The sequence below is a fragment of the Mytilus edulis genome, chromosome 3, assembly GCF_963676685.1.
Source record: "Mytilus edulis chromosome 3, xbMytEdul2.2, whole genome shotgun sequence".
Classification (NCBI taxonomy): Eukaryota; Metazoa; Mollusca; class Bivalvia; order Mytilida; family Mytilidae; genus Mytilus; species Mytilus edulis.
The window spans coordinates 41402459-41422175 of record NC_092346.1 but is presented as its reverse complement, the minus strand read 5'-3'; the positions used below and the strand labels follow the sequence as shown (position 1 = coordinate 41422175).

Genomic DNA, 19717 nt, shown 5'->3' with positions numbered 1-19717 from the left:
TTTGTCTTGCATTAAAGGGAGACAAATCCTAAAACTTACAAATTTAGACCTCTATGAGTCAAAAGCAAATTCAGACTTATTTATGTCTGAGCTCTTACTGATTAGAGGAAACAGTGATAAATTGATGAAATCCTATATCCCTTAAAGGAACAGCTGAGGTTGCAAAACTGAAGAGATTGAAAGCTGTAGAAGATGAGTGGCATGTAACATCTTTACCCTATGTAGAAAGAAAACATTCACTTTATAATTATTCTATAGAAAAGGTTTAAATATATCAATGTTTAAAAACATATAACTTATTGAAATTTAAGACTACACTTTTGCTTCAAAAAAAATTTGCATATCTAATGATAAACGGTACAAAATTACCTTTATAAGGTGAACAGATATATCTGAATACTAACTAATACACATCTTACAGCCATATAATTGCAATATAATTCCATAAAACAGGGAGATCTTTCATTTACTGATTGTACTAATTAGCAATAAATATATTGAATAACTACTTATTTTTCTTTCAAAATAATCAAATAAAAACAACATAGTATGTGAAGTATTTCCAGAAGCTATAAAATAATCTGTATTAACTGAAAATAATCTTATTACAAAAAATAAAGACTAGATGGATTCCTTTAATCAAAATCGTAGATTAGAGTTACCTATCATGCGACCACTACTGATTTCCTGAAACAACCGTTTAAAGTTAACATTACAGATTTAACTGTATGCCTATCAAGACTATGAGGATAAGCATTTGCTAACTGTAACTCTAAACTTAGTGAAAACAACTCAAACAAAACAAAACTAATTTCCATAATCATTAGATAATCTCTCACAATTTATTAGTTTATAGTATTCAATGAAAGCCAGTGTCACAATGATGTCGATAAAATAATTGGGCTTAAGACTTTGGGACAGAATAAAAAGGCCACTGAAATAGAACATTTCATGTGTGCAAAATACAGCAATATCCAGGCCAGTGTTAATAATGTCTGAATCATCCTTTTGTTTTAAAGACAAATATGATTGTAATAATATTGAGAAAAAAAAACCCAAATGTAGCTTTTCTTTTACAGAGAATATCAACAACTTGTGATTTAAAGATGAATTCTTAGAGTAGATATCATATACCCATACTTTAAGATATAGTCAACTATTTTGTCCATAAATTTTAAATACCAAACAAAAAACGTAAAAAAAAAAATCACAAAACAAAGGTGCTATTGCTATCTGAAACTTATCAAACAAAACTAATGATAATTTATTTCTATCTAACTGTCTGTGTGTAATAGAAATTTTGCAGTTTTCCTCCTACTCTTTTTACTGCACTTGACTGTCTTGGAAGACTTCTGTTTCCTGTAAACCTTTGGAATAAAAAAAGTAAATGCAAATCAATTGAATAATCAGAAGATTAAGATGCAGGTTTCTAACTGATCAAATTGATCCCTATGAAAGTCAAATTAATTTATTAAACCTATTGTCTGTACATGTATATTCTTATTGTGGTTTCATTTATTTTCATTAATAACAATTTTCATTGAGTGAGAAAAGTGTCATTCTTTGTGAATATATGATAATGCCAATGTGAGCAATCATATCGAAAATTTGCAATTTCTTGAATTTAAATTTGTGGTTGACATTTACCTCATTGATTGAAAAAAAACAAGAGGCTGTCACAACGACAGCAAACCGGATTTATTAACATTTATTTGTGTCCTGGCAATATCACAAGAACCATTACTGATGAATGGTGAAAGTGAAAATCGTCAATATCAAATTTGACCTCCATTTTGTCATCAGTATCAACATATTAAAATTTGAAAAGCTTAGATTGAATGGTTCATGAGTAAATGCAACAACCTGAATGGAAACGCCATTTTACGATCTTTCAAGAACCATAACTCCTGAACGGTAAAGTCAAAATCGTCATTATTGAACTTGACCTCTATTTTGTCATCAGTAACAACATATTAAAATTTCAAAAGCTTTGGTTGAATGGTTCATGAGAAAATGCACGGACACGACGGGAAAAACCATTTTTCAATCTTTCAAGAACCATAACTCCTGAACGGTAAAAGTCAAAATCGTCATTATTGAACTTGACCTCCATTTTGTCATCAGTAACAGCATATTAAAATTTCGGAAGCTTTGGTAGAACAGTTCATGCATAAATGCACGGACACGACTGGAAACTCCATTTTTCAATCTTTCAAGAACCATAACTCCTGAACGGTAAAAGTCAAATTCGTCATTATTGAACTTGACCTCCATTCTTTCATAAGTAACAACATATTAAAATTTGGGAAGCTTTGGTAGAACAGTTCATGCGTAAATGCACGGACAACTCCATTTTTCAATCTTTCAAGAACCATAACTCCTGAACGGTAAAAGTCAAAATCGCCATTATTGAACTTAACCTTCGTATAGTTGTCAGTAATAACATATTAAAATTTTAAAAGCTTTGGTTGAACGGTTCATGAGTTAATGCACGGACAACATTTGATTGCCGCCCGCCCGCCCGCCCGCCCGACCGCCCGGCCGCCCGACCGCCCGGCCGCCCGCCGTACATCCCCAAATCAATAACCGACATTTTTGTCACAAAAATCCGGTTAACAAATCAATAACCGACATTTTTGTCACAAAAATCCGGTTAAAAATTACTTTTAGTGAATACAGTCGAAAACTCATTGTGTCGAAGTCGAAGGGACCAGACGAAAGTATTCGACTCATCAGAGGTTTGACTAATCCGAGGTCGAGTGTGACGTCATATATTTGAAATGTATGAAATACCAATATGTGATTTCTGTAAACTAGATGCATGTTTATTGATCATTGTGCTTTTTTTGATATGATAATATATGATTGTGTATTTATGTTCCGTATTTTTAAGACTCAACACACAACATTGACAAAAAAAATCAATACAGAAATATTTACAAAGGTCAGTCACTATAATTTATGGAATCCGTATCACTCGCGAAAATATTTTCATAACTAATCTTTAGAGAACGTGAACAGTGTTCATAGATTAAAATAAAAAGACCGACTTATAATAATTAATAAAATATTTTAATTATTGTTCTTATTCCATGTATTCTAATGGTTAATTTAATCTCAGCTTGGGTCATTAAAATTCGTTTCGTTTTTATACCAAGTGAAATAGGTTCTGCACATTCAAGTTCCGCTTGGACGATCAACAAAGGTGTTGATTAGCGGTCATCATAAACATGTCATTTTAAATGTTTTACAAACAAGTATGTTTACACAGCTTTAATCACTATGGAATTTACATAGCTTTAATCACTGATGGAAATGAATACGTTAAACAAGAAAAACATCCGTTATGAATTTTATTTTTAAAGTTTTTATTTCTTTTAATTTTTCTTTTTTAATTTTGAACTTCGAGACACCAGGGTCAATTTACATTAATTTTACATCGACGGGACTTAAGAATTACCTCGACTTAACCGAGAATTTGAATCATTCGAGTTCAACTCATCAGAGGTTAAAATGCATTGATCAAACGGGAAATATGCCAGGACCGAGAAATTACTTCGACTCATCCAAGTTTTCAACACAACCGAGTTCGACACAACGAGGTTTGACTGTATATGATAATGCAAAGTCTGTGAACAAGTAGAAAATTTGCACTTTCTTGAACATTTAACAATGTTTAAATTTGTGGTTGACATTTATCTATGTTATCAACAGAAATTGGTATTCCACAAATAATAATGAATCAGTAGTATGCTAAATAAAAAGTTCCAGTATAGCCTTTTGTCTGCATTAAACAGCATGGCATAAGGTTATTCAACACAATCAGTAAGAAGAAAAGCAAGTGAAATTTAACCCCTACTTAACTGATTGTGATTGAATTTTATGTTTAAAGTCTTGCATGGTATCTAGAAACTTAACAAAATTGTTAAGGCCAGATTCCTAGATTTGTGTTCTAAAGCATTTTTGTAATTACTTATCTTCTATTCAGTAATTTAATTTTTTGTCACGTAAAAGAAAAATGTGTAAGGGTCCCGCGGAACCAAGTGTCTTGCCTACTTTTGCTGTTAATCGCAGGCTCAACAAAAGTGAGGAAAAAAATCAATAAAAATATTCCTCTTGATACTATATTTTGATTGTAAAAAGCTTCTGTCCAAGTTTGGTAAAAATCCAAGATAGTTTATGAATGCAATATATGTTTTAACCAGATGCTCCGCAGGGCGTAGCTTTATACGACCGCAGAGGTTGAACCCTGAACGGTTAGGGCAAGTATGGACACAACATTCAAGCTGGATTCAGCTCTAAATTTGGATTGTGATTAAATAGTTGACACAGCATAGGTTTCTGACACAGAATGAATGTGTTCTAATGAACTTAAAATTTTTGTTTCTCTTAGAGCAATTCACTATGCTGTTGAATATTAATCCTCTCAAAAAAATGTTTGAAGAAATTTTCTTTTTTATTTATGAAATTTCAAATGAGAAAAATTGAACCCAATTTTTTTAATCACATCCCCCTTTCCCTTATTCCAAAACTAATCTCAATTAAAATTTCTAATGGAGTTTGCAACAATAACTACTCATTTAAATACATCATAAAATATTAAGATGTAAAAAAACTGCTTGTTATCACTGAATGGTAAAGATTATTTTAATTTATCAGTTGGTAGTAAAAAGTGAATATACATTGTATGTTGTATATAACAAAGATTTAAGTTGATTCTGGACAAAGAAAGATAACTCCAATTAAAAAAAAATCTTGCTATTGCACAATATTTTGCAATTAGATATTTCTTGCTTACTATTCTGGACAAAGAAAGATAACTCTAATTAAAAAAAAATTTGATATTTCACAAAAGTTTAATTTTGGACCCTTTGGGCCCCTTATTATGTTGGGACCAAAACTCCCAAAATCAAACCCAACCTTTCTTTTATGGTCATAAACCTTGTGTTTAAATTTCATAGATTTCTATTTACTTATACCAACGTTATGGTGCGAAAACCAAGAAAAATGCTTATTTGGGTCCCTTTTTGGCCCCTAATTCCTAAACTGTTGGGACCTAAACTCCCAAAATCAATACCAACCTTCCTTTTGTAGTCATTAACATTGTGTTTAAATTTCATTGATTTCTATTTACTTAAACTAATGTTATTGTGCGAAAACCAAGAATAATGCTTATTTGGGCCCTTTTTTGGCCCCTAATTCCTAAACTGTTGAGACCAAAACTCCCAAAATCAATCCCAACCGTTCTTTTGTGGTCATAAACCTTGTGTCAAAATTTCATAGATTTCTATTAACTTAAACTAAAGTTATAGTGCGAAAACCAAGAAAATGCTTATTTGGGCCCTTTTTGGCCCCTAATTCCTAAAATGTTGGGACCAAAACTCCCAAAATCAATAACAACCTTCCTTTTGTGGTCATAAACCTTGTGTTAAAATTTCATAGATTTCCATTCACTTTTACTAAAGTTAGAGTGCGAAAACTAAAAGTATTCGGACGCCGGACGACGCCGACGACGACGACGACGACGCAGACGTGATAGCAATATACGACGAAAATTTTTTCAAAATTTGCGGTCGTATAAAAACTTTAACTGCGGACTGTATGCAATGTTAACTGGAAAAAAACTTAGTCTATTTATATGTAAAATACAGACATGACAGATACACAGGTACAACATTTAAACAAAATTTCCTTCTAGATACTAGCTTTTGATCATAAATAAGCTTCTGTCCAAGTTTGGTACAAATCGAAAATAGTATTTAAAAAAGTTATGAAAATTTTTAAAACTTTAACCACAGAGTGAATGTAATATTTCCTGGCAGAAAAACTAAGTCCATTTATAAGTATTATATGGAAAAATAGAATTTTATTTTTAAAACATTTACTTCTGTAAACTATCTTATGATCACAAACAAGCTTCTGTCCAAGTTTGGTACAAACCAAGGATAGAGTAAGAAAGTTATTAAACTTTCAAAAACTTTGACCACAGAGTGAATGTAATGTTTTCGGGCAAAAAAACTAAGTTCATTTATAATACAAATACGGAAAAAATGGACTTTTATTTTTACAAATTTCTTTCTGGATACAATCTTATGATCATAAACAAGCTTCTGTACAAGTTTGGTAGAAATCTAGAATAGTTTAAGAAAATTATTGAAATTTCAAAAACTTTAACCACAGAGTGAATATTTGAACTAAAGTCGAAGGCTCGACAAAAATGATAAGTTGAATGTAAAAATTCTCCTATTTTTTCGAGAACTGTTAAAAAAATTCCATTATTGTCCATATCTTAAATTAGCACATAATACATTGTTATACTTACCAGGAATTGTGTTAGATGTCATTTTAACATTTGCTAACATTTCATCCAGTTCTCTCTCAAAATCATCAGGACTAACATCACCTATCAAAATCAAAAGAGAATTCCAACTATAAACCATATACATGCACAAAGAAATTGGCTTTTATACTGATGTGAAAACAGTTCAACCCATTAACATAAAACAACCAGGTGCTCCGCAGGGCGCAGCTTTATACGACCGCAGAGGTCGAACCCTGAACAGTTGGGGCAAGTATGGACAAAACATTCAAGCATGATACAGCTCTGAATTTGGATTGTGATCAAATTTTTGACATTACATGTTTTTTTTTACACAAAACAAATGCCAAGATTTTACAAATCAATTAAAGATTTCTTCTTCAAACTTTTTAAATCTAAAATTAAATAGTTGACACAGCATAGGTTTCTGACACAGAATGAATGTGGTCTAATGAACTTAAAAGGTTTTTTTTGCCTTTGAGCAAATCACTATGCTGTTGAATATTAATCCTCTCAAAAAAATGTTTGAAGAAATTTTCTTTTTATTTATGAAATCTGAAATGAGAAAAATTTAACCCCCCCCCCCCCCTTTTTTTCACATCCCCGTTTCCCTTTTTCAAAACTGATATCAATTCAAATTTCTAATGGAGTTTGCAACAATAACTACTCATTTAAATACATCATAAAATATTAAGATGTAAAAAAACTGCTTGTTATCACTGAATGGTAAAGATTATTTAAATTTATCAGTTGGTAGTAAAAAGTGTATATACATTGTATATTGTATATAACAAAGATTTAAGTTGATTCTGGACAAAGAAAGATAACTCCAATTAAAAAAAATTCTTGCTATTGCACAATATTGTGCAATAGGATATTTCTTGCTTACTATTCTGGACAAAGAAAGATAACTCTAATTAAAAAAAAATTTGCTATTTCACAATATTGTGCAATTAGATATTTCTTGCCATTGCACAATACTGTGCAATTGAAAAGACTTGCTATTGCACAATACTTAATATAATAATTTTAGATCCTGATTTGGACCAACTTGAAAACTGGGCCCATAATCAAAAATCTAAGTACATGTTTAGATTCAGCATATCAAAGAGGCCCAAGAATTCAATTTTTGTTAAAATCAAACTTAGTTTAATTTTGGACCCTTTGGACTTTAATGTAGAATTTGAAATTTGAAAACAGGACCAAAAATGAAGAATCTACATACACAGTTAGATTTGGCATATCAAAGAACCCCAAGGATTCAATTTTTGATGAAATCAAACAAAGTTTAATTTTGGACCCTTTGGACCTTAATGTAGACCAATTTGAAAACTGGACCAAAAAACTTCAATAATCAAGAATCTAAGTACATTTTTAGATTCAACATATCAAAGAACCCAACCGATTCATTTTTTGTCAAAATCAAACTAAGTTTAATTTTGGACCCTTTGGACCTTAATGTAGACCAATTTGAAAACGGGACCAAAAGTTGAGAATCTACATATACAGTTAGATTCGGCATATCAAAGAACCCCAATTATTCAATTTTGATGAAATCAAACAAAGTTTAATTTTGGACCCTTTTGGCCCCTTTTTCCTAAACTGTTGGGACCAAAACTCCCAAAATCAATACCAACCTTCCTTTTATGGTCATAAGCCTTGTGTTTAAATTTCATAGATTTGTATTTACTTATACTTACATTATAGTGCGAAAACCAAGAAAAATGCTTATTTGGGTCCCTTTTTGGCCCCTAATTCCTAAACTGTTGGGTCTTAAACTCCCAAAATCAATACCAACCTTCCTTTTGTGGTCATAAACATTGTGTTTAAATTTCATAGATTTCTATTTACTTAACCTAAGGTTATTGTGCAAAAACCAAGAAAAATGCTTATTTGGGCCCTTTATTGGCCCCTTATTCCTAAACTATTGAAACCAAAACTCCCAAAATCAATCCCAATCTTTCTTTTGTGGTCATAAACCTTGTGTCAAAATTTCATAGATTTCTATTAACTTAAACTAAAGTTATGGTGCGAAAACCAAGAAAATGCTTATTTGGGCCCTTTTTGGCCCCTTATTCCTAAAATGTTAAGACCAAAACTCCCAAAATCAATACCAACCTTCCTTTTATGGTCATAAACCTTGTGTTAAAATTTCATAGATTTCTATTCACTTTTACTAAAGTTAGAGTGCGAAAACTAAAAGTATTCGGACGCCGGACGACGACGATGACGACGACGACGCCGACGCCAACGTGATAGCAATATACGACGAAAAATTTTTCAAAATTTGCGGTCGTATAAAAACACAACAGAGGAAAACAGAACTAAATCCTATATGAAAGGGTATTTTGTAAACAAAATAAAAATTGACAATCTAATTTTTGTCTTTTGCCATTGACTGTACTAGTACATGGGCTGGTGAAGCTAAAAAAAAAGTTAACATTATGTATTTAAATGTGCATTCTCAAAAACCAAGTTTATGTACAGCTGATATGAAAACAATAATAAAAAATATAGGTCACCGATTAGTTAAAAAAGATATTTCAAATTTAATGCCAAAAAATGTCATTTTTGCACCAAAGGGAGATAATTTCAATGATATAAACATTTTAAAAGTCATCTGGGGCCAAACCGAATCGATTTTTTGGGTTGATTTTTTTACCATATCATAAAGTAATAACTAATAGTGTAATGAATAAAATTTGTAATGAAAAAATAAAGGTTCAATTCTTTGCTGAAATTTTTGTACCCACGAGCCAACTTAATAGGACTATAGTTCTTCTTTTGTTATGTTTTTGTAAAGAATATCTTTTAAAACATCGAATATGAGTGGATTACACAAATTATAATTATTATACCTTCTGAATGGTTAGCTGGAACATTCAATCCATCCATGGTACTAGCTAATTCTTCTGTCAGACCATTACAAGAAGATTGTGAATTATCAGGTACGACTTCTAGTCCTTCAATAGCATTTGCTAATTCTTGTGTAAGTCCATTTAATGTCAGTGAAGTTTGGAAATTAGGTTTGACTACAGCATCTTCAACATTAGTCCACTGTTCAGAATCGTAGCTCCCCACACCAGAGTCAGTTTCCCTATTAGCTATTAGTTCTAATTGTCTATTGTTTATCACAACATTAGATAATTCAGAATTTTGAATATCATTTTTATTGCTCTTTTCTTCTGAATCTGAATTCTTTGGTAGAGGATTTTCGTCATTGTTTGATTGCACATTTATTTCACTATGATCACCATTTGCATCCATGTCAGGAGTCACAACACTAACAGTACTTAATTTTGTGTCTGTAGACTCTGAAACATTGGAGTCTTTTGTAGAACCAGTTTTTGTAGAGTCATCACAGATAATTTGGTTAAGAAATTGGTTTACACTTTCATTTACAAGAGCATGAGTAACATCAGAAACAGTCAACGGTTCTATTTTTGGAATTGATGTTATAGTGATTTTATCACCATCACTGTTCATTATATCTGAATTATTTGGAATTTCACTGGATGAGTTTATTAGCACTGGCTGTAACGGTAACACTGGCGTTGAGGAAGATAGTGCTATTGGATGTTCCCCTACTGGTGGTCGTATAGAAGGTATACTTAAACCAGAAGGATGGGGAGCACATTTCGTGACTGTGAATATTTTACGGGCTTTCACAGAGGGACAGAACTGTGGGGACAGAAGTAATTCCCCAGGGGGAGTTGTAATAACAGAGTTTGGAGCTGAAAATGGAATGTAATCAACAGGTTCTTCTGTACAACGTGGCGAATCTAAAGTGACTTCACGGGGACAGTCTGGCATGTATAATAAACTAGGCCGTCTAACTTTATCACAATGCTCAAAATATGTCATCTCTGATTCCTCATCGTCATGTTCTTTAGCCTGTTTGGCTTTCTCTAAATTTTTCTCTCTTTCCAATTTATAAAACATTTCTCGATTATCCTCTAACTTTTTGTTAATGTCCTGCAATAATCTTTTCTGTTGATCTGCATAGTCTTTTATTCCCTGTGAAGAACACCAGAGCTAAAAGCTATAAATTCACTATATCTAAATTTGAAATGATTCATGCATTCTAATTGGTTGACAGTTTAAAGTTTAATGTTGTATGATTAAACAATTATTGGACACTGCAACATTTACAAGGACTACTTTTTAAAAAAATTTATGAACATGAAGTGTGCATTTTATTGCTTTTTGTAGTTGTTTAAAGCATAATTTTTTTAAATTATTGAATGTGCATACATTTAGTTGTTTTATTGATGAGTAAAGTGTTGAAATTTCACATATTTTTTGTATAAAGTGGATTCAATAGATGAATAAATCTTTAAAAGTCTATTAGTCCTGGTTTTTTTTTATAGACACAAAGTTTAGAAATCAACATTAGAGAAAACCTTTAAAGTTTAATCATAAGCCACTTAAATAGTAATGTAGATTATTTGGTTTGTTGTATGTGGAATAAAACTTGCTTTGCTATGGTTTATTGTGTGGCTTCCTTTTTTCATTTGATCGGTGTTGAGGGCTTTCTAGTAAGTCTACTGTTTGTAAACTTTTATAAAATGTTGATAAATTTCTATAAAGGAACACTTACAGTTTCTTTCTTTAAGTCCTTATCCAAGTCCAGTCGATGTAAAATATCGTTGACTTTAAGTGATAATGATAATGCCATCAGGCCAGCTGTTTTTATCTCATTTTCCCGCAAATCAATCCGTAAAAAATTCTGACTGTCTGCTATTACTTCTGCTAATGCTACTGCTCCTATATTAAAGAAAGGTGAATGATGTACTATTTAATGACTATTTTCTTCACTTTTGCCTTTATCTTTTTTATATCAAGCTACAATACCAAGAATGATTGTTCTCAGCCAAGAAGAGCGAAAACTTGATGTTAAACGCCAATGTTATTGACATTGCATAGGAAAATCATGTATAAGTTGTTTTTCATTCGTTGATGTGTTTGAGCTTTTGATTTTACAATTTGATTAGGACCTTTCTGTTTTAAATTTTTCTCGGAGTTCAGTATTTTGTGATTTTATCTTCTACACGTATAAGTTTATATGTATAACATGAAATAATACTTTTATCATTTCAACATGCAGAGGTTCCATTTGAGTACTTCACATCAATAGTATTAACAATTTACAAATAATTGGGTTAGGTTTTATGCATTTCTTGCGAATGTGAAATAATTGAAAATTTCTCCTGCAGGAAATTTACCACATTTACAGATATCTGTTTGGTTTATATTGGCAGTAAAGTTGATAAGTGTTTCCTAGGTCAAGTTATACAATTTTCAGCTAAAAAAAATGATAAAAAAATTTAAAAGCACCTCCTACAGGCTACACATAGCTATCAACGAAATAGCACAATCAAGAATTTCAATATATAAAATTTAACCTTTGAGGATAATGAAAGTGAACACACAAATAACTCAGAAAAAGTACTAAAATATCATCATTTCTTTCATTCAAACCTTCACAAGTGACTTTAGTTCCCTGTAGACCAAGACGTAATAAAGATTTGTTCTGTAGAAGTCCCTCCTTCATTTGATGAATTCCTTCGTTTGTTATATTATTGTGTCCTAAGTTTAAAGTTTCTAGACATTGTGTAGAGGTCTGAAATAACAAGTCAATAAAAGTATTTAAAAAAGTTCATTCATAACATTCTATGATTTTTTTAAGAAAAAGGTTACAGTGATAAAGTGATGACTGTTTTAGCCACTCAAGTTAAATAATATATAATTCTTATATGATTTGCATATCTGTAAATACTTGAATTGGATTAGTCAATTAGAATTTTTCTCTAAGTTTACACTTCGATAAACCATGTTTCCGAAACTACTTTTGTAATCTATTCATGCGCGATACACAAGCTTGCAGTGATCCCGGGATTTTCAGCAAATTGAGATTAAAAACAATTGCATAACAGTTGTGACTATTCTAGTGCATATATAACAAAAAAAGAAATAAATTTATTGCACTAAAGCTTCGAAAATGTACAAAAATTAAATTTAATAAAATTCCACGAAATTTCATGAATGATTTGGCGAATTTACGTCATGGCAAAACACGACGTCATACGAATGGAAATTTTCAAGGTAAAGATTATTTCGTTACGTGTACGCTTTAAATTCGGAAAAAATTTAATTAAAATGAAGTTTTTGAGGTAGGTGCTGTTTCATTTAAGATTCCGTTGTATTTATCGGACATTTATGGTTTTTAGAAAGTCAAGATGGCGGCGTACTCCTTAGTTACGACTTGCCATTGTGCTTTTAATGGTGAATATATATAGTAGCCATCAACAAAAAAATGTTTGGCTGAAGAATTATAAGGATTAAACACATTTTTTCTAGAGGTTATTGATGTGTAAACCGGGGCTCTTACTCACAAACTCAACATAAAAGTCCTTCTTCGGACTTTTATTCAGTTTGTGAGTTAATCGCCCCGGTTTACACATCAATAACCTCTAGAAAAAATGTGTTTAATCCTATAATGTTGGATGGGAGTTCAAATAACTTTTCTAGATATCTTTACGTAAATATTTTCACATAGGTATGAAGTTTTTGATAAAAGTAAAGTAAATATTTTTTATGAAAAATAATTTATATATTTTTTCTTCTGTTTTATTCATCATTTTGAAAATACTCTTTAAATCATAGTTATTAGTTTTAATATATAGTTCTTCAAATTATCTTTGGATTTTTATATTTGTACATATTTTGTGCAATGTGTCTCATAATCCAAATAATATAACTGGATATTCATTGTTCTATACATTTTAATGTATTGTATAATATGTATGTCAATCAATATGTGACACAATAACAAAATAGATTATATTTTTTTTAATATTGAAGAGACAAGCTTATAAAATTTGTTCCATTTCAATTAGCATGATTAAGTCTACTTACAAGAGCTTTAGCTATAGATGCCATGCCTTGATAGGTAAGCTGATTATTCCACAGAACCAGTGTATTTAAACCTTGGTCTAAATTCTGTTCATATAAACCATCAGATACATGTGTAATGCCTATGTCCTGAAATGAAAAAAAATATACAATGATTAATTGGTCAGTTTTGTAAATGTTATTTCCATTCTAGAAAAAGCAATGCATATTTAAATCATGATACATTTTCTTAGATCTCTATAAGAGTCACAGCACAGTATTATCAATTTCTAAGGACTCTATAAGTATATGAGTTCCAAATACTGTAATTTCAGAAATTATTGCAATTTTTTTTTTTATTGCAAATAATGCGACAGGGTAATAATCGCAATAAAAACTTGCATTTTGAATATATTTTTTTTATGAATTGAACAGAATTTCTCTCAATATCGCAAAAAATTAAATCAAATTCTAGTCTAAAATGACAAAATCCCAATAACAAATGCATGCAATAATTTTTTTTTGTTCTTTATACTTTTTCCCATGAAACTAACCTGTAAAGGATTATTTCTAAGATCCAGTAACTCTAGTACATGATTATACTTTAGTAGACTCCCTATCTGTATTCCATCTGTAGGCATTAACTTGTTGTCAGCTAGAAACAGTTCTTTAAGAATGTCGTTCATCTTTATAGCTGCAACTGAAAAAATAACAACAAAAGAGATAATAGAGATACATGATACATTGAGCTATTATAGAAATCCATGTTGACCAGCTTGCAAACTTTGACAGCTTTATGCAATAGAAATTTCCATAGCTCTCCGACTTCTTTTAAACTGAGTTTTACTGTGCATATTGCTGTGTGTTTGCTTTTTCTACATTAGCTAGAAAGGGAAGGGTTGAGATCTTCCAAACATGTTAAACTCAGCCGCATTAATGCACCTGTCCCAAGTAAGGAGCCTCTGGCATTTGTAAGTCTTGCATGATTTTCATTTTAGTTCATTTATATATTACAGAGTTTAGTATATATGATGTTCATTTTCACTGAAATAGTACACATTTTTGTTTCAGGGCCAGCAGAAGCACTTCCAGGTTCTTGATTTTCTCTTTATGTTGAAGACCCGTTGGTGGTCGTTGACTGTTTTCTGCTCTTTGGTCGAGTTGTTGTCTCTTTGAAACATTCCCATTTCCATTTTCAATTTTACAGCTCATTGATTAAACTTACCAAGTATGACCAGAGATCGGCCAGACAAATAAGTATTTTCTAAATGGAGTATTTTCAGGAAACAACCCATCCTGAGGGCTCTCCCCATAATAGGTAACGATCTTTCATTAATATCACAGCTTCTGGCATCTAGGAATGTTAAAGCAGGAGTCTACAATAAAAAGTTTAATTGAATTAACACATATATTGAAATTTTCTTCATTATTGAAACAATAATATAGATTATAAGTTATTGTATCACTTACCAGACTAAAAACAACCACTCCTCATGTTTCCTTTAAGCTACATTTTTTCAATGTTCTTGACAAGGTGTGATAAGATTAATTTTTCGGTTCAAGCAGTTGGTATTATAGTTAAAACGTATATGACAATATATCGAAGGTACAGTTTCAATTTTATATGAAGTATTTGATATTGGCCATAGACCACTTTCTTGTACAAATTTTGGTCTATTTCAGTAACTTCGAAATTAATCATGGACATAATGATTTCAAAATGAATAAAGATCATCTTCTCTATACAATATACACATATAAGCAGGGGTCGAAATTAGCGCTGGTCCGATGGTCCAGGACCAGTAGAATGGGCGTCGGACCCATAGATTTTATCAGTTGGTTGTCCGGCGGACCAGTAGAAATTTGTCAATAAAAATCACTGATTGCATCGCAATCTCCATTTCTTTACAAAACAATTTACCTGTGAAAACAATTACACAGTACTGGGGGGGTATTACAATTGATCAAGTTAATTACTATCTTGGGTGAGTGTCCTTCATAACAATATAAAATGTGGAAATTTTTGGAAGGAGTTAAACCACTGGACAAAAAAGTTCAAATAAGTGAAAATCAAAAGGGAGATCGAAATTCTTTCCCTTCCTGATCATTCTGCTGATGCAGAAAGGGGGTTTTCTTAGATGAAACTTGTAAAGAAAGATTGGCGATTAAAATTGCATCCAACTGATTTATCAGATCTTATCAGATTCATTATTCCTGGCTATTGAAATGTGGAATATTTCTGGACAGCGCTCTAGACGACCCAGTTAGACACCCTATGGTGGCCGTGAGGATTAGGATGACGTGGAAGACAATGTTGATACTTTTTCTGTCCTTGATCCTGATTTTGATAAAGAAAATCATTGAGATTATCAAAGCCTTTTTCAAAATCAGAATCAAGACTATCCCTTTGTTCCTGTCTAACTTATGTAGAGGAAAGCATCAAAATAAAATTAAAAATCTATCATTTATATTAGTGTTTGTCAAATTTATGTCATTTTTGCAGGACCAGTAGATTTGGAGCCGGACCAGTAGAGTTTTCAGTCAGCTGGTCCAGCTTGCCAGTACACAAAAAAGCTTAAATTCGACCCCTGCATATAAGGTTGCAATATTATATGAAATTCAAGAATTTGATTTACCATCTAAAAACCAGCATAAAGAATGTCTGACAAGGTTCACCAACTATATATATATATCCTCTTTTCATCTCAGCATGGGGTACTTAATAAAATGATAAAACAAACCAATAAATACCTTTCTGACCATTTTGGCACAGGACTGCCAGCCTCTTATTGATATACCTTTGTTGAAGGAAACATTCACTTTACAAGCACTCTCATAATATTCTATCATCTCGAATATTGCTACGGAAGTCTGCAAAATAAAATTCATGAATGAAGTGATTGACAGTTTATAACTGTGTATTTAGTTTAAAACAAGAATGTGTCCTCAGTACACGAATGCCCCACTCGCACTATCATTTTCTATGTTCAGTGGACCGTGAAATTGGGGTAAAATCTCTAATTTGGCATTAAAATTAGAAAGATCATATCATAGGGAACATGTGTACCAAGTTTGAAGTCGATTGGACTTCAACTTCATCAAAAACTACCTCGACCAAAAACTTTAACCTGAAGCGGGACAGACGGACGAACGAACGAACGAACGGACGCACAGACCAGAAAACATAATGCCCCTCTACTATCGTAGGTGGGGCATAAAAATCCATACACATTTGGAATTTTAATACCAGTATTCCAGTAACAATACATAAAAGTAGTAATTTAAATAGATAGGATTGGGGGGAAAATCTGAGAGGATTTTTATTTGCAACTTTGTAAAAGAGAGGAATTGGTTAAAACCTATGAATTGCCATCAGTACCTAAATGAACACACGTTTCTTATATAGATTAGACTGTTTTCTTGTTTGAATGGTTTTACACTAGTCATTTTTGGGGCCCTTCATATCTTGCTTTTTGGTGAGAGCCAAGGCTTCCTGTTGAAGACCATACTTTGACCTATAATGGTTTACTTTTACAAATTTTACAAATTGTGACTTGGATGTGAGTTGTCTCAATGGCACCCATGCTACATCTTCTTATATCTATTAAAAATACTGGAGGGGAGAACTATTTAAAAGATTTGCTACTAAATTTTACTGTAAGAAAATAAAGAAATCAAGTATAGAACAGTATTTCTTCGTATTTTTATATTATTCAAGATACAAAATGTGTGATAAATAAAATTGAGAATGGAAATGGGGAATGTGTCAAAGAGACAACAACCCTACCATAGAACAGACAACAGCAGAAGGTCACCAACAGGTCTTCAATGCAGTGAGCAAATCTTCACTTGCACCTGTGTGATTGATTGGGTAGATAAACTTTATGAAGTCAGACTTATCAGTTTTGGTGTTTTGATGACTAAATTTCATTTTTATCTACATGTAGGTTTATAATCAATTTTAGGAATTGTCATTTAATTAGAGCTACTTTCAAACTTAAATACCTCCTCATCTAAATGTGTTCCCTCCAAATCAACACATTGAAATTGAACAAACTTAAATATTTCTTCCAAAGTCTCCACATTCTTCATGTCAAGTTTTTCACCTGTGAACAGAAATAAATATAATTGATGTCACTATTTTATGAAGTATCAGATAAATTTAAGGCCAGTCCTTTATAATTACATGTATGTAATCTCTGTAATATAACTTAATTGATTCTTTCATTTTTTTAAAGGTCATTCTGAAACAGAGGTATCCCTGTATATCTGCCTGAAATGAAACGTGCAGATTTTACAAAATTTTAACCTTGTCAAAAATATTTAGATCAAACTTATGTGAGAAATGTGTTGTAGGAAGAACAGGCACATACACTTTAGGTAGCTGTTTAATTTATAACTTACCTTTCAAACTCAGGATTGCATAGCGTTCACCAACATTTTCTATTCCCTGAATAAATAATGACAGAATATAAGATACACAGACTATCTCAGTTGATGAATATTAAATTGAGTTAGTTCTTTTTAAAAAAAAAAGAGTTAACTGTAAATTCAGAAATTATTACATGCATTTATTATTGAGATATTGTAATTTTAGACTAAAAAGGCAACAGTAGTGTACCGCTGTTTAAACTCATAAATCCATGGACAAAAAACAAAATCGGGGTAACAAACTAAAACTGACGGAAACGCATAAATATAAGAGGAGAGCAATGATGTGATTTTAAATTTTGAGATATTCAGAAATATCCTGTTTCATTCATATAAAAATTTAAAATCTGAGTTTTATTTATTGTGATTATAATCCTTTTCGCAATAATAACAACATCTCAATATTTTGGAATTAACAGTACTATTCATAGATATTCCCACAATGGCTAAAATAGTTTTCATTATACATTTCTTATAAAGTTTCCAGAATTCAAAATTATTGCAGAATCAAATAATTCCTTATGTATACCTGTAACTGATTAAGTATAGTGGGAATAGGCCTGGTGTTGTGCTTTTTACAGCTTTCTTTGTATGAATTAATTAGATCTGCTGAAGTCCAACTTGGTGCTGAAAAAAAAAAATATCGACCATTTATAAAGAAATAATTCTTTATCAGATGACATATATATAATTACATAAGTACTTTACACCATATCAATTTTTTCAATTATGTTCAATAACCTGAGTGTCAATTTTGCTTACAATATTCTAAGTAGGTTTCAGGTAAACATATCTATTTGATCCTCAACATACATGTACTTATTTCTACTTTAGATTTCAAACCTGCAAGTATCAGGTAGCTACGGCTCCAAAAGTGAAATAAATCCTGCATATGTTGTTCTGGTCCCAAGTCAATCCAGTCCCATAGAAAAAATAAGGATTCTAATATGACGACCTGTTATAGTCAACCAGTATAATCACATCTTTAGCGCAAACGCAGTAATATACAAAAATGGCTGTTCTGCAGTATGACCAACTTATTTATACTGCCAGATATTCTCAATTTTCAACATAAAAATTGCCAGTTTACTAAGGGCAAGATTCAGATACAATATATTTACCTCTGTTCTACAGCAAAATAAACAAATCAGTCCATTTCAATTTATTTTTCATGGTAAAATTTCATAAAACAAAAATTCTGCGAAATGATGTTATTGTCTTGGCATGGCAAAGAAACAAGGTGATGTCACAAATATTTTTCCATAAACAAAAAAATCAAATGTTAATACATGTACCAGGCAAAATGCAGAAATCGATGGGTCTCTGTGGAAACTGTTAAAATATGGAAAAATAAAGGTTGGCAGGTAGGTGAAACTTACATAAATGAAAAGATAAATGAAAATTGAACAGATTGATGCCCGATTTATATAATTCCAAGGCCGTCAGTCGGCACCAGAAGCGACGAAGCAGCGTAACTATTTTGGGTAAGCAAATATCCAATTTTTGATATGGGACGAGCTCTGACGTCCCACGGCCCCAGCTTGTCTGGCAAAACAGCCGTTGGACGTCAGAGTAATCTCGGACTAATCAACACAGACTATTTTGACGCCCGTATTTTGGTATGGAGTTATCGTGTAATTATCTATCTAGATTAGACATGTGATAAATGCTAAAATGTGCTTTTTACTCCAAACAATACACACCATTTTTCCAAGGATCTGGAGGTTCAAGATAACCGGACACAGGTTTATCACCAAAAAATTTCACATTTCTTTTCAATGGGCTTTTCTTATCTTGATTTTCTGAAGTGTTAATTTCTTTTGTATTCGATAAATCAGCTTCCGATTCATCTCGAGATGCATTGTTTACTTCCTGCATATCACATTTAGAATCACCAACAGGTGACGGTTCTGTTTCTTCCACTTTTTCTGTATTGTCATTGTTGTTTTCTGAGTTAGCAGTTGTTGTAATTTCTATTTCTGACATTTTTCCAGTGTTATGTCATGTTATCGACTCTTTTTGTTGGATAGAATGACGAAATAAATAATTCAATTTTATGAAAACATTCTCCAT

General features: G+C 31.6%; 1 protein-coding gene across 1 annotated transcript in view; it reads right to left on the bottom strand.

Moving 5' to 3' along the window:
• The window catches only part of LOC139515256 (protein phosphatase 1 regulatory subunit 37-like), a 39535-nt gene extending 19905 nt beyond the window's left edge, over positions 1-19630 (bottom strand). The window contains exons 1-12 of the mRNA XM_071304819.1: positions 19348-19630; positions 18174-18271; positions 17618-17663; positions 17219-17319; positions 15965-16084; positions 14439-14589; positions 13768-13913; positions 13238-13363; positions 11801-11942; positions 10920-11086; positions 9178-10336; positions 6323-6403 (exon numbers count right to left, since the gene is read on the bottom strand). Of these exons, the coding sequence (XP_071160920.1) occupies positions 6323-6403; positions 9178-10336; positions 10920-11086; positions 11801-11942; positions 13238-13363; positions 13768-13913; positions 14439-14589; positions 15965-16084; positions 17219-17319; positions 17618-17663; positions 18174-18271; positions 19348-19630 (2620 nt within the window). The remainder of the gene's footprint in view (positions 1-6322; positions 6404-9177; positions 10337-10919; positions 11087-11800; positions 11943-13237; positions 13364-13767; positions 13914-14438; positions 14590-15964; positions 16085-17218; positions 17320-17617; positions 17664-18173; positions 18272-19347) is intronic.
• Positions 19631-19717: the final 87 nt, after the last annotated feature.